This window comes from Branchiostoma belcheri, unplaced genomic scaffold (genome assembly GCF_001625305.1).
Source record: "Branchiostoma belcheri isolate BF01 breed outbred unplaced genomic scaffold, Haploidv18h27 scaffold116, whole genome shotgun sequence".
NCBI lineage: Eukaryota > Metazoa > Chordata > Leptocardii > Amphioxiformes > Branchiostomatidae > Branchiostoma > Branchiostoma belcheri.
Genome location: NW_017802558.1, coordinates 940,726 through 956,932, shown reverse-complemented (window position 1 = coordinate 956,932; position 16,207 = coordinate 940,726). Strand labels below are relative to the sequence as shown.

The window sequence follows — 16,207 nt, the reverse complement described above, 5'->3', positions numbered from 1 at the left end:
GGCGAAAAAAAATCAAGGCGGGCCAAAAAACAAAAGGTTCCTATATTTTCAAATTTTGAGATCATAAACTTTTTTAAACAAGATTCAGCGGCACCACCACATGTAAAGGAATGAAATACAACACTGCAACAAAGACAAAATAAAAGACAAAACATTAAATCAGAGCCTTGTCTTGTCTCCTCTCTTCACATTTATCTGTCATCAAAGTTCCGGCATGGCAGCACACATATCTACCCATTTTTGGCATGCTGTCTACTGTCAAAGGGCAACATTTTTTTTCACAATCAGGCGAAAATCAATGCGCGCGCTCGGTGATGTCATCCATAAAAATTACTTACTGTGGCCTTAGAAAAGCAACGCGTCAAAAGAACGTTTTCAAATTTATTACTTCACTCTGTAAGACGCTTGCACATAATTTTGATCGACAGCTCTAAATGGGGCATTTTGCCAGAAAAAATACCGGAGGAGGAGACTTAGTCTAGTGTTTCATACAAGTACCAAGAGATATTCGTTCCCCGAAACGACACGACAGATTTTTACCCCTTAGTCACACGTCTTGAATTTAAAAGTACCATATTACAGATGTAACGGATCCACCATGGTGCCTCGTCTCTTTCTTTCGTTCCTTCTTTTTAGTAGAGAAACAGTCTCAAGTCAAACTGCGCGCGGATGTAGCCCACAAACTCGCGCGGCCCAATCACGCACTTCCATGGCGGCGGAGAGTAGGCGACATCAACAGTCTTCTCAATCACATGTTCGCATAATCCAAGTTAATTGACAGATATGTGAAGACGTCATTCCAGGCCTGTTGCCAGACAGGATACGATATACGTGGCAAAAATCTCTGTTCTCCGAAAATTTGTTTCAGAAGACACCAAAAGACACCAGAGTAGCCAGTTCTGTATCTTTATCTACAATCCTCTACGGTACAAACTTTGAGTACTACCTCACTTCTCTTGTGCCGTGTCTTCCGACCCCGTGTGGCAGTCAGTAACAGTACCGAGAGATGCCCCGTCCTGTCATCGGTGTTCTTCTCCTCCTGGCGGCGGTTGGGCTGCTGAGTCCCCGCCGGGTCCTTGCCGACGGAGATCCAGACGACGAGTCACACGAACACGACCATGTCGGCGAACACTTGCACGGTAGGAACTCAAGCATCTAACGGGGGATTTTCCTCATATTTTGCCGCTCTTGAATTAAGACAGAGTTGACCACTTGTATCCTCTCTTGTGTAGATCACCCTGGACGTTTCTTTTTTTTTCTTCAACTCCCCACAGCTCGCTTAAAGCTACGGGGTTCTGATTGTTTTCCGATATTTAATCGCTAATTGGACAGTACTAGTAATTAGATCAGTACCTGGTAGCTATCTGTGGAGAGTTTTGTTCATTGAAAGAAAAAAAGCCCCGCCCGGCTGGGTCTGTTACGGTTGTTTGCCACCCGGACCTACTAGTTCCAACTTTGGCACATTTATTCAGCTAGTTTTAACCGATGGCTCCTGTGTTTGTCATGAACTAAAGAAAGTGGTCTGTTAAAGACTAAAAAGTCGTATAAAGTGCATAAATTTCAGCTGTACTTGGTAGAAATTACTAAGAGTTTGACTATCCGTAGCCCCCTTTTGGGGTGACTGGCGCTTTTCATTCAAATTGGTACCCTAGCCTAGAGGTGTCGCACCAAACAGGCTCAAATATATCAGAATGCGGGAACGATCAGAAAACAGGCAAACAGTGATACAAAGAAATCACACGAAGGTAGGATCTGTAGGGTCTCATGAGCTACAGTTGCAAGTAGGGCACTCCAAATATGTATGACGTCATCGAGTGCCACGTAGACAATGGTTGTAACTTGTTACAGCACGTAAAGTATCAAACACCCTTCCCACTATGTTATCAGTCCTTTATTAATTTATTGAGTTCATAACGTATATAGAATTGTATCACGTTTTTTTTCATACTCTGTTTTTTTTTATATATATTCCAACACGTAATCATATATAGACGTGGTGACGGCATACTCAAGTTTTTTTTCAACTTATATTAATGCCGACACCAACACAGGGGACAATACAATACTCATTTTCACCTGAGCGAAGTGAGGAAAGTTGTGTAAAAGTGAATTTCCCAAGGACAGAAGATCCGTGACATGTCAGGACCTGAACCCGGGACCTCTTGGTTCCGAGTCGAGCACTCTGCCGTTGCGCCACATATTCATATAATATATATATATTGTTCTTTTCGATTTTGTGTCAAGCAAATACTCCCATTTTAAGCATTTGAATAGTATAGAGAAATTTATATTCCTTGTAGTCTTTAACAAACCAGCTCTAACTACTCATACAGCCAACTACATTTATAAGATTACCAGAAAGCGAGAGGAAGTTGAACGTACTTGTGTACTATAGCCGTTTTATTATCAACATTGATGATGTACTTTGTCTATATGTGACCTGTCTTTAGCCCAGTGGGGCAAAATGTACAATAAAGGTCTTCATTCATATTCTACATACTCTTTAGAAAACTTGACGGGCTACAGAAGTTACAACGTGCTCGACTGTAAATAACTAACTCGAATCTGTGCATGCCATTCTTTGCTATTTTTTCTTTTCAGAATGTCCGGAAGGTTACGAAGAGCTCGAAGGGCATTGTTACTACTTCTCCACGGAGACGGAGACTTACTCCGGGGCCGCCGCCTTTTGCGAGGCGCAGGACGGACGTCTGGCCACCCCCGACTGTCACGACGAACACGCGGCCGAGTTCTTCTACAGAACAGTGTGAGTGGGGGTTAACGTTATAGAAAGTTTATTGCAAGTTCATGCCCGTAGGCTAATTGTAATTATGACAGAAATGAAAACTTGTGCCGAGAGTTAGGGAAAAAACTATAAAAATCAGCTCTCTACCATCACTGGCTCCCTCAGACAAGAGGCGAAGTAACAGGGAGGTCAACAAGGCAAAAAAAACTCGACCCTATTCCAGCACGTGCGAAGCGCTACTTCAAGAGCCCCTTGCCCTATATAGTAAAACTTCATGAGTTGTAAACAACAATTAATGTATTATGTCTTTTATATGTATAGTTTTATATTGTAGAGATCGCAATTCAATTTTATGTACGTATACATTCCCAGCTAGAATGATATTTTAAAGTTGCTAAGTTGGGCACTAATGTAATGAAACATGCAATTCAGCCTCCGGGCTGCAAAATGTTTTATAATCAATAAACCTGTCATCATTACATGTAACATGAAAATATAGGATGGACAACAGGATGGGTAACAATATAGTACGTGACTACTCTAACTACTAAACACTAACTTCTAACTTATAGGGTTTGACTTCTTTTTCTGGGACAGTGCATGGAAGACGAATTAATGATCCCACTTTTCTATAATGTGTGGGTTTTTTTTTTATTCCAACATGCAATCACCAGACGCGGTGACGGCACACTCAAGTTTTTTCAACTTATATTAATGCCGCCACCAACACAGGGGACAAATACATGACAGGACAATACTCATTTACACCTGAGCTAAGTGAGGAAAGCCGTGTAAAGTGCCTTTCTGTGGGTTTTGCGATGTTGTATACTAAAGAAAGGGAGGCAAGAAATATGGATGTAGATTTGAGAGTCAAATTGCGCCAAATTGCCCACCGCACACAACATACTGGGTCCGTGAAATGTATGTAACACAAAATATGAATGATGTCAAAGTGCGACGTCTGTGGGGTCGTGTGGCGTAGCGGCAGAGTGCGCGACTCGGAACTTAGAGTCCCGGGTTCGAGTCCTGACATGCCACCGATCTTGTGCCCTTGGGAAAGGCACTTTACACGATTTTCCTCACTTAGCTCAGGTGTAAATGAGTATTGTCCTGTCATGTATTTGTCCCCTGTGTTGGTGGCGGCATTAATATAAGTTGAAAAAACTTGAGTGTGTCGTCACCACGTCTGGTGATTACATGTTTGAATAAAAAAAAAAGTGCTACGTCATCAAACGATTAGCGATAAATATATTTGATCGAGACAGACATTACAGGCCGTCTGGGGACAATGACGTCACCTCTTATATTTATGATTTGTAGATTTAGTAGAGCAACGCGACCAAAGAATCGTTACGTTTGAAAGTTTAAATTTATTTAATTTCTTCACTCTGGTAAGCTCGGAATTTTTGCCAGATAGGAGACTAGTGTATCCAACAAGTACCGAATAAATGGTTTTCAATCATTGTACACATGGTTTTGATTCAGTAGGAACTATCACATCTAAAAGGAATTAAATACATCACTCCATCAAAGTAAACGACAAAACATTAAATCAGAGCCTTGTCTTTTCTCCTCTCTTCATATATTTATGTGCCATCCACGTTCCGGCTTGGCAACAGACATCCATTTTTTGACATGTTGACCACTGTCTGACAAGATGACAAGGGCCCAAGGATCACTGTCAGATACTCATCAGAGGGCAACAAAATTTTACATTCTTTTTCTCCAAAATCACGCGAGAATTACTTGCTGTGGCCTTACTGAATCAAACTGACAAACTATTACTTTATTGACTATTCTGTGGACATTTGCTTATCAGGTGTCCAATCTTTTGATCATTTCTAGCTTCGCAATGTCGGTTTAGGCTATGCGAATGCAGCTGATGTCTCAGAAAAAACACCGAGACACCATTAGAGGGAACCTGTATAATTGTTTAGGCCATGTTGATTTGATTATATGGATGACATCCTCTGGGAACCCCAAAACTGATGCGCGCGTGCGAATAAAAAAAAGTTTTGACAAAAAAAAAAAGTTGCTTTCACTATGAAATCTACGTGGTCATGAAGGTTGAACGAATGGCACAGAATATGTTATGGCGAATAATCTACTCTTCGAATTCATTTATTTTTCCTTTGATTTTGGCATTCTACGACATTGGTATCGTTTCTAAATGTTTTCCTTGCAACTTATGGTATATTTTTGCTCATTTAGCAACTGTTTTGCACGATTTACAGTATGGTTGAAAACTTTTTTTTTTGGAAACGGCCGAAAATTCATGCGCGCGCGGATGTCATCCATATAATCAAATCAACATGGCCTTACTAGAAATACGTAGTTTGTGGACTGAATACCGACTATAACTTTTTTTTCCTCACGTAGTGCCTGGATCAGTCCCAACACTGAGGAAGACTGCGCCAGAGGACACCACACACCAGAGTTCAGTAACATGTTTTTTTTTTTTTTTGTGATACAATTTGTTTCATCTAATGTACTAATTGTCAATAGTTCTTCAATCAGTCTATACCACTGGACAAAAATTGTGAAATTGCAGAAGTTTTGCTATGTCCGGCACCATTCTTCAATGATCATACAGATTGATTAAAGCAACATAACTGTTCGTAACATGTCTTATGTTACTTGTAACTTCACCTTTTATAGTAATGTTATGAAGACTAGAAAGGCCGACATTTGCTCGGGAGCAAATGCAGCAGATGGCTTCTCCACCACATCGCCCCAAAATGGACCTATCCCCCTCCCGCACAAATGGACTGTTCCTAAATCACCCCTGTCCAAAAACGTGAAGTGTTACAATTGAATAGTCTATACCCCCATATAGCAATGGAAGTATAATAACAATACATACACATATACGTAAAGATGATAACAATACATGTAATGACTAGCACTGCACTTGACGAACTTGGAAAATATTCTTGGGAACTTAAAAACTATAGTGTGCATATATCGTGTATCCCAAATCTTAGAACATAGCCCGGAATATTCAAGTGTTCATACGTTATTCTACATAAACAAGTCATCCGCCGAACTACCCATGTGATATGTGGTTGTTTTATCTGGCCGGTTGTCACTACAAATAGGCAGTGTTTACTGATGTCAGTCACCGCATTGTCCGACTTGTTGATGTCAACTCGACCTACATCAGAGCCACACGCCGACTGACTTGTCTGTACCACACAAACGCTACAAAAAGACATTTTTCACTAGTGTGAAATGGGTTTTATGACAGTCAGAATCCGGCTATTTTATTGTAATGTGAAAGCGAACACACCCATAACAAGAGGAGACGGTCAGCTTTGGCAGAATATACAAAATTTACTGATTTCGAGATAATTCGGCAACACGCCTTTTAAAATATCACAAACAAATTCTTTGCAGGACATAAACACACGTATGTATCATAGAGAGCATTGAGTATGTATTATATATAGTAACAATATACCGGAATTATTGATAAGAATACTAGCAATCTGAGATTAATTTTCTGGGGATCAAACGTGTGCAAATCATAGAACCTGTTTTTCTGTTAGATCCACACGTATTTGGAACAATTTGCCATATCATGTACAATCTGCATCTGAGTATGTATGTATGTATGTATGTATGTAAGTATGTATGTATGTATGTATGTATGTATGTATGTATGTATGTATGCATGTGGCATTTTTGTAAATTTGCAAACAGTTTTCATTGATCTGTTATGTAGTTACATTGTACCTTCGCCAGAACGTTATATTTTGGTAGCGTCTGTGTGTCAGTCACCGCATTGTCCGACTTGTTGATGTCAACTCGATCTACATCAGAGCCACATGCCGACTGTCTGTTGTCTGTACCACACAAACGCTACAAAAAGACATTTTTCACTAGTGTGAAATGGGTTTTATGACAGTCAGAGAATCTGGCTATTTTATTGTAATGTGAAAGCGAACACACCCATAACAAGAGGAGACGGCAGCTTTGGCAGAATATACAAAATTTACTGATTTCGAGATAATTCAGCAACACGCCTTTTAAAATATCACAAACAAATTCTTTGCAGGACATAAACACACGTATGTATCATAGAGAGCATTGAGTATGTATTATATATAGTAACAATATACCGGAATTATTGATAAGAATACTAGCAATCTGAGATTAATTTTCTGGGGATCAAACGTGTGCAAATCATAAAACCTGTTTTTCTGTTAGATCCACACGTATTTGGAACAATTTGCCATATCATGTACAATCTGCATCTGAGTATGTATGTATGTATGTATGTATGTATGTATGTATGTATGTATGTATGTATGCATGTGGCATTTTTGTAAATTTGCAAATAGTTTTCATTGATCTGTTATGTAGTTACATTGTACCTTCGCCAGAACGTTATATTTTGGTAGCGTCTGTGTGTATGGATGTATGTATGTATGTTTAGCAAGATAACTCAAACGATGGATGGATTGTCATGAAACTTAGTAGGTGCATGGGTTTTGATGAGTCCTAGCAAGGAGGTCCTTAGTTCTAAAATTATTAGATTTTGGGCCCCCTGGCGGCTTGTTATGGTGCTGCAGCAAAAATGACGGTTTTGATATCTGGTGACCTGGACATAATAGGGTCACGACGTTTAGATGGTCAGTAGCTCTTGTGCTCGGGAAGAAGAGATTTTAACAGGGAGGATAACTCAAGAACCCGAACTGTCGTTAAGATAACGGCGTAAATAAATAGACTCCAATAATTCAAGAAACTATGCAAATGAAGATTATTTGCATATTCTAAAAGAATCTTCAGTGGTAAATGTTACCATTATTTGGCGAAGGTGTAAGGTCACTCAACTTGACCAATTTCTATTATTTCCCTACAACACGTACATTGGAGTTTGGTAGAGACTAGGTTGACTTGCTCAAAATGCAGTCGTTTGAATAATTAAACTCATTTAATTTTTTGTTCACTTTTGTTGTTTCTGTTCAGGGACCAGCTGCCCTTCATCTGTGTACATGCACCAAGTAAGTAAAGCATTTATACAAGATGGAAATATTTTTCTGTAGTATAATAGGGCAATGTATCATGCCGTTCCTGGTCTTATCTTCTATAACAACTATTAGTCGCCACTAGGCCTTCCTAAAGGGGTTAGGATGGGTACAACCTATAAATAACTACATGTAGAACCAGCAGCCTACAATGCCAAATAAGCAACCGTTTTCCGTCAGCGACATTGAAATTTTGCCTCTCAGATATCAGTATGTGATAAGGTTGAATCATTAACAGAGTGACCAGAAAACTGACTTCGAACATTCAGTTTTGTAGCCCTGAAATTGCATTGAATGACAAGGGATTTAGTACCTTACCTTACAGTAGCATGTGTGCCTGCGAGACACGAGAGCGCGTCAATCCGTATCTTGACTGACTTACATGTAGGACCTATATATCCGTATCCGACCGTCTCACAGCGTATACGTATACGTATGACAAGCCAGAGTCGGGTATACTAGTAATGGGAAAGTTATTTTATGCACACAACGATTTGTTTGACACAAGCCGACGTTTCGATCATCGCCTGCCATTTTCGTCAAGGCTGTAATGACTGGTTGACTGTGCACTGAAGCTAGCAAGGTACACAGCATTCACAGCGAACCAGTCATGTTAGCCCTGATGAAGATGTCCACAGACGGTCATGGAAACGTCAGCTCGTGTTAAGCAAATGGTGGTGAATAAAATAACTTTGGTATTCAAACATTCATCAAGCTGATGAAATAATTATTTACGGAAGTCGGATATAGCTAGCCAGAATGGTTGCTGGCAGACGGTCTGTCTGGACGTACGTCTGGCTTGCGCGCGCCTGTGTTGATACAACGGTACCAGGTCCGGGTACATGCAGGTACACGGTCCGGGTACATGCCCGTAAGGCCGTAGCCAAGACGAGTTCGGGGCTTTTCCGAAGAAACCCCCGCCACATAAGGCTTAAAGGTCCACTTTTTATCTAAAGGTTCAAGATTTTTCTTTAAAATGTTTACTGATTTGTAAACCAGCGGGACTGGAATCCTATTTGTCTCTGAGTTTTCCCTTGAAATCCTCTCCAAAACGCAGGAAAAAGGCTATTTCAGAAGGTTCGATTTTCAAAAATTTTCGGGTTTGCATGCCCCAGGCCCACCTAGGCATTTGCCTCGCGCCTACAGGGCTCGCTGGTCCCTCGAAGAACTCCCTCCAACAAAATCCTGGCTACGGGCATGTGGTACATGTACGAGCGTACTAAAAGGTACACGGGTCATACATTCGACACCTACGGAGTGATCTGTATGTCTTGTTCCGCCTTTCTACTAGAGGCGGATGCCATCCATATAATCAAATCAACATGGTCTTACAAGCAAATAGATGTAGATGTAACTCCAGTGACGTCCGTGTTGCTATCCCAGCATGCGACACGCCGCCTGTTCATGAGAACACGGTCATGACGGAGTGTGAGCCGCCCTACGATCAACACGAGGGATGCCACTACGCATGCGTGCCGGGGTACCACCTGTACGAGGGCAACGAAGTGTCATCCATCGCCACCTGCCTGGACGGAAACTGGCACGGACCCTACATGACCTGTAAAGGTACGGACCCTACATGACCTGTAAAGGTACAGACCCTACATGACCTGTAAAGGTATGGCCTCTACATGTACATGTCCTGTAAAGGTACGGCCCCTATATGTCCTACATGCCCTACAAGTCCCAGTAAACTAACTGGACCTCTGGGAAGAGGACATTTCCAGTATAAATAAAGGATATTGATTGATTGATCGATTGATTGATTGATTGATTGATTGATTGATTGATTGATCGATCGATCGATCGATCGATCGATCGATCGATCGATCGATGGATGGATGGATGGATGGATGGATGGATGGATGGATGGATGGATGGATGTTAACTCAATCAGGTATGATCAACAATGGCTACTAAATGTTACGAGTAGACATAGTCAATGACTACATTAAAGATTGTTTAGATTTTCGTTAGATTTTCGTCAGCTCGTCACTTATTTTCCCAGAGGGAGCCTAAACCTTAGTCCCACCATTGCTGGTATTTATATCCCCTTAATGTGTCTCTGTCTTCCCAGCGGACTGCCCGGTTCCACCTTTGAACCCGGGAGTGACGATGAAGGGCGCAAGCTGCCAGGCTCCCTACATCAGCGGCGACATTTGCTTCTTCGAATGCGAAGACGTGCAACAGCCGCTAGAGGGCGACCATGACATGTCGTGTTTGGATGGCGGATGGATCCATGCAGTCACAGAACTGCCTGGGGTCCCTCTCGTCTGTAAGGGCCAATTTTCTAAAATCACTTTTCTTCTTTTCTTTCCGGCCAGCCTGAGAATAAGGAATAAATGAATTATGAACAGTTTTTCTTGTATATTGACCGATATTACATAAGACATAAGAGTCCCCCTCCTCATCCTTCTTTCTAAAGATAAGTCCCTTGTTTTAGGTCCTCTCCTTACTATTCAAAGCTATAACAGGGTACCCTATTTTAAGTCCTTTCCTTGCTAAAGCTAAAAGAAAGGACCCTGTCTCCATGTATTAGGTCCTTTCCCTACTAAAGACGAGCCCCCTGACCTGTTTTAGGTCCCTGCCTTACTTAGGCTCAGTCACCTGTTTTAGGCCCTCTCCTTACTAAAGCTTAAGATGAGCCTCCTGTTTTAGGTCCTCTCTCTACTAAAGCTAAAGATAAATCCCGTTTTTAGGCTCTTTCTTTACTAAAGCTAAAGATGATTCCCCTGATTTAGGTCCCCTCCTTACTAAAGCTAAAGATGGACTCCTGTTTTAGGCCCTGTGCTTACTAAAATGAAAGATGAGTCCCCTGTTTTAGGTCCTCTCCTTACTAAAGATGAGCCCCCTGTTTTAGGTCCTCTCCTTACTAAAGATGAGCCCCCTGTTTTAGGTCCTCTACTTACTAAAGATGAGCCCCCTGTTTTAGGTCTTCTCCTTACTAAAGGTGAGTCCCCTGTTTTAGGTCTTCTCCTTACTAAAGGTGAGTCCCCTGTTTTAGGTCCTCTCCTTACTAAAGATGAGTACCCAGTTTTAGGTTTTGTCTTTACTAAAGCTCAGTCTCCTGTTTCAGGTCCTTGAGAAGAGCAGCGGGAGCAGCACACCTGGTGGGACAGTCGGAATCTTATCTCCTGTGCGAAACAGCGGCACGAGCGCCACAACAACTGGTGTTCAGAACATGTAGGAAATTTAGCCTCCATTGATGGATGTACTTGTAGATTAATAGATATCATTATGATCGTAAATGACGTGCAGTCACAGAAGTTGTACAAGGAATTTTTGTCTAATCACATAAATCATGAAGGTGATTATGATTACAAAATGTAGCCTCAATTACCATTCATCCACGGACGTATATCCACCACCAGGCTTTTGAAAAAAAAAGAGACTAAAGAGGTCTGAAAGGCTACACCCCCCAGTATATTGCACTCCTGCACTGTGAATACCTGGGGAGGGGGGTTGCCTGCAGAAGAGATCCCTTCTAAAGGTTACGGATTTACGCAGCCCAGCTGATAGTGAATCCAAGCCTGAGACTGGTAAATTAGTCATTAAATTGCCAGAAACAAATCCAGTGTCTGTGATTTCTTGTATACGTGTATGCCGTTTAGTCAGAACGATATATTTAGTTATTCTAGGGACAGAATTAATTTCACTAAATAGCCTACTAACAGGATAAGTTACATCGGAAACACTGAAAATGTCTTATCATAAAATGCTAATATTGTCCCTTACATTTGACCCAAATCAGTCATTAGTGCCATGAAGAAGTGCTAATTTTTTAATGAAATAACACTAAGAATTAACTCTTCCACATCTGATGACCACAAAGATTATACAAAGATAAATGATAATATATAGGATATGGTATTCAAGATAAATGATAATATTCACGATATGATATTCTTCATAACAGCTATTTACAATTATTCAAGTAAATAAACACAAGGCCCGGAAGTGAAAACACCCCCCCCCCTCACAAGAATGGGTGATGCATGATGGGAGCTGGCGGGACAACGATGTTATTGAGTTCGTCTCGTCATGCCAATCACAGAAATGTTTTTTAAATGAAATAACACTAAGAATTAACTCTCCCACGTCTGATGACCAATATAAGTTATACAAAGATAAATGATAATATATGATATGGTATTCGTCATAACAGCTATTTACAATTATAATAATATTCAACTAAATATAAAAGACAATCAAAGAAACGTGCATTACTAGACAGGCCTGGTAAATGTTGCAAAATCAGCCCTCCTCCAAAAAACAAGACTGAGTTAGATCACATCTACATCTATACACATCAAGAGGAGTAATGTTTATGACACATTTTTAAGCTAACTTTAAATGAGTTATCAAACATGAGAAATTAATAGTAGTATCTACCTTTTGCATTGAACAGACCCATACATAAAGTATTGAGCTGCGAAAAGAAGAACACTAAGTATTGGCCCTCCCACATGCAAACACGCAAGTGATAAGGAATCACGACCTGCTTCACCAATATATATTAAGTTATAATTAAGTTATCAATGATAATATATGATATGGTATTCGTCATAACAGCTATTTACAATTATTCAACTAAATATAAAAGACAATCAAAGAAACGTGCATTACTAGACAGGCCTGTTAAATGTTGTAAAATCAGCCCTCCTCCAAAAAACAAGACTGAGTTAGATCACATCTACATCTATACACATCAAGAGGAGTAATATTTTATGACACATTTTTAAGCTAACTTTAAATGAGTATGAGAAATTAATAGTAGTATCTATTTTTTTTGCAGGGAACAGGCCCATACACAAAGTATTGTGCTGCGAAAAGAACAACACTAAGTATTGACCCTCCCACATGCAAACACGCACGTGATAAGGAATCACGACCTGCTTCACCAATATAAGTTATACAGAGATTAATGATGATATATGATATAGTATTCGTCATCAACACCTCTTTACAATTATTCAAGAAAATATAAAATACAATCAAATAAGAAACGTGATTACAAGAGAGGCCTGTAAATGTTGCAAAATTAGCCCCCCCCCCCCCGCTCCAAAACGAGACTAAGTCAGGTTCTTCATTTATACACATAAGGGAAGCAATGTTTTTTTAATGTTTTCTTACACATTTTTCAGCTAACTTAAAATAAGTTACAGATTCGCAACTATGGAAAATTATTAGTAATATCTATACTTTGCATTGAACAGACCCGGCTACGAAAACCATATAATATAATACAACACTAAACCATAAGATCGAATCTGATGGAAAATATAACAATGGGTATCTGAATGCTTCTTGTTCAGCAATCTATCCATATCATACATGTTTATATCAAAACACTGCAACCCAATGCATACTTAACTCAATGTGATACCATTCATAAACCACAGACAAGCACTTCAAAATAACGTTGTAAAAGAAAATTTTGCTAAAATCACGTTTTGACAAGCTTTTGGACACCATCAGGTGTGTGTCCAAGGCTGATGTATGCAAACACTTGAAGACATAAGACTGCATATGATAGCTTAGATGGTCTAGATCAATTTAGATGGTCTCTTTTTTGCATGCCGCGAAGTGCCATTTTCTGACGAAGCTTGCTCTGGAACAGCCGTCTGTTCGTCCTTTGTTGCTGTTCCAGCCGCTCGTTGTCAGCAGCGTGCTGTTCCATCATCTGTTGAGCACACTGCACCATTGCCTGGCTCTCCCCATCCGGTTTTGTCTGTGTTTTCATCCTTCTCGCAGCCAGTTTACTCTTCAGCATGGCTTCGGCACGCCGTCTGCTCTCGTTCTGTGCTTCCTCATATCTGGCTGTGTCTTCTTCGTGAGATTTCAGGAGATTTTCAACTTGCTCTTTGATACCATAGGAAGTTGAAGACGGCATAGCTTCTAACTCATATTTTCCTTCAAATGGATTTTTAGGGATATGTTGTTGGACATCACCATGATCGTGTGGAATTGAGAAAGACTCATACCTTGTGCTATAGGCCAGAATACAGCTTGTGACGTCCAGTGTTTCGTTTAAAGATTCTTCAATCATTTGCAATGTTGCTTTAAGCTCGATTTCTTTTGCCTCGTCTGTAAATGATAGAAATTATGAGAAATTTTAAGTTATACACAAACCTGTAAGTTGGCGTTTTTATCGGGAATAAATCTTTAGTGTTACGTTTATGGAAGTAATACATACAGGTTAACAATGCTCATAGGCAATTCAACTTTATATTACTGAATAAATTACGGAGATCAAACCTCAAAGATCAAAGTGTCCCAAATTAGTTATATAATTAGTCAAGGCAGAAGTTTCATCGTCTAATAATTTAGAACTATAAATCCTTTGTATTCAAAGTCGAAGTTTTGGATTTTTTTCTATTGAAAATGCTTCTACAAACATATCTAAAGCATCCTGCTAAAACAATTTACCTGTTGGGGCATCCTCCGATGGAGGGACATAGATCCCGAACATCCCCTGGAAACTTTTCCAAATATAGTCAGCCAGTTCCTGGTCATGCTCATCGACAATGTAGGCACCAGAGGCAATGGCATCACAGATGATGGTTACTAGGAAGTTGACGAGTAGTATGAAGATAAGTATCATGAAAAAGGTGAAGAAGACCGGGCCCACGTATCGGTTCGATTCTAAGATCTCCTCAGCAAAGAACCTGGAAACATAAACGGCAAATCAAAACGCTGCTGACAGCATGACATTTTAGTAAAACGTTTAACTTTATTCCAACACACAATTGTACAGGGATCAATTTTCAGCGAACACTGTCGCCTTCATCAGGATAATTAATGACCAATCACTATATGTTTGATTTAATTTGTTTGTTCCGTTCTCACTTATTTATGATACACGTGTGTGAAAAGAAGTCATAAGAATAATTGGATTTTAGGAGAACCCACTCGATAAACCCTTAGGTTTCTTGGGTTCTCCCGCACATTTGGTTGTACATAGTCATTACATACTGTTTTTATTTTTATGTGCAAACAGAAACCGTAACTCTCGCGAGATCACGTTGTGAAGTTATTGGTCGTTCATTATCCTGATGAAGGCGACAGTGGTCGCTGAAAATTTGATCCCTGCACAATTGTGTGTTGGACTAAAATTCAACACAGATGAACTTTCAATGATAATATGACAATTTGTTTTCACGTGCTTTATGTGCGTTATTGGACAAACTATGACTATTATATCGGATACAGGCAACGAAATCATAATTGATTTCTATTTGCTAAAATGCAATAGCGAAACATACCTGCCCAGCAACATCTCAAATAAAGCAAAGTTGGTGTGCAGCACATTTGTGTAAGCCTTCATGTGGGTGCCAAACACAAGCATCCCTGTGGTCAAAAATAAAACGTCTTACTTTAAAAACGTCGATCATTCTAGTGCCTCATAACACAAGTACATACTAGTACCACATAACACAAATGCACACTAGTACCTTATAACACAAATGCACACAAGTACATACTAGTGCCTCATAACGCAGGTACATACTAGTCCCTCATAACACAAATGCATACTAGTACCTCATAACACAAGTACATACTAGTTCCTTATAAAACAAGTGCATACTAGTACCTCGTAAGTGCATACTAGTAATGTTATTGATATCACATATAAACTCTTACCCGAACAGCTGAAAGCCATGAAGGCTATAGCGCAGACCATTGAGAAGCCGATCAGGTCGTTCTTCATGGCCCCCGGCAGGGCGATGAAACTGGCGATAGTCTTGCTGAAGCGAACGACTCGGAGTAACGTCAGTGTAGTGATGAACGCTACCATGGCCATCACGGTCTTGAAGGCGTCATCCCACCAAAACGTTAAGCTGAAGTCGACAAACTTGTCTATCCCAAGTTCGCCTACAAAACACGGCAAGGGATATTGTAGTTCATTTTTGTTGTTTATTGTTTTTGCACTTACAAATAAAACAAAAATATAACAATTGAGAAATAAATAGACATGCATAGGGGGACAGGAAACCTGGTCTCTCCATTGTATTACTAAATCAAAAAATAGTAATCAATAATGAAAAGAAATAAACAAAAAATAATAATAATTCAAAGAAATAATGAAATAATACAAATCATCTATCTAAACAAATCAAGAAAGATTAAACTAATTAGACTAGCTGTTATAATCATCGGTACAAACATAAAGTATATGAGTAAATAGTAAAATCAACAAAACAAGGAAAACAAACAGAAACAGGAAATGGTGGTTGGTTAAAGAATAATATCTCCTTTTGAAATATTTTTTTATCATAATAAGGCCACACCAATTTAATTTGTTGGTTCTCGGATTCGCCTCTTCATTTTTTTTCTGATTTGCAAAAAAAAAAATTACTGGTTCTGAATCAACTCAAAAATGCTCATATTTTGCCCCCAACAGTTGAGGAAATTCCTTTTCTTCCTAGTTGTT

General features: G+C 39.8%; 2 protein-coding genes across 2 annotated transcripts in view; one reads left to right on the top strand and one right to left on the bottom strand.

Moving 5' to 3' along the window:
• Positions 1-776: 776 nt before the first annotated feature.
• LOC109462433 lies at positions 777-11,330 on the top strand. The gene is made up of 7 exons (XM_019758988.1): positions 777-1,139; positions 2,602-2,764; positions 5,123-5,179; positions 7,715-7,749; positions 9,157-9,339; positions 9,851-10,048; positions 10,850-11,330. The coding sequence occupies exons 1-7, from the start codon at positions 1,007-1,009 to the stop codon at positions 10,855-10,857; spliced, it is 777 nt and encodes a 258-aa protein (XP_019614547.1). The 5' UTR covers positions 777-1,006; the 3' UTR covers positions 10,858-11,330.
• A 1,994-nt stretch (positions 11,331-13,324) lies between these two features.
• LOC109462395 overlaps positions 13,325-16,207 on the bottom strand; it is a 34,937-nt gene continuing 32,054 nt past the window's right edge. Inside the window, exons 29-32 of the mRNA XM_019758935.1 lie at positions 15,418-15,648; positions 15,039-15,123; positions 14,203-14,441; positions 13,325-13,860 (exon numbers count right to left, since the gene is read on the bottom strand). Of these exons, the coding sequence (XP_019614494.1) occupies positions 13,325-13,860; positions 14,203-14,441; positions 15,039-15,123; positions 15,418-15,648 (1,091 nt within the window). The remainder of the gene's footprint in view (positions 13,861-14,202; positions 14,442-15,038; positions 15,124-15,417; positions 15,649-16,207) is intronic.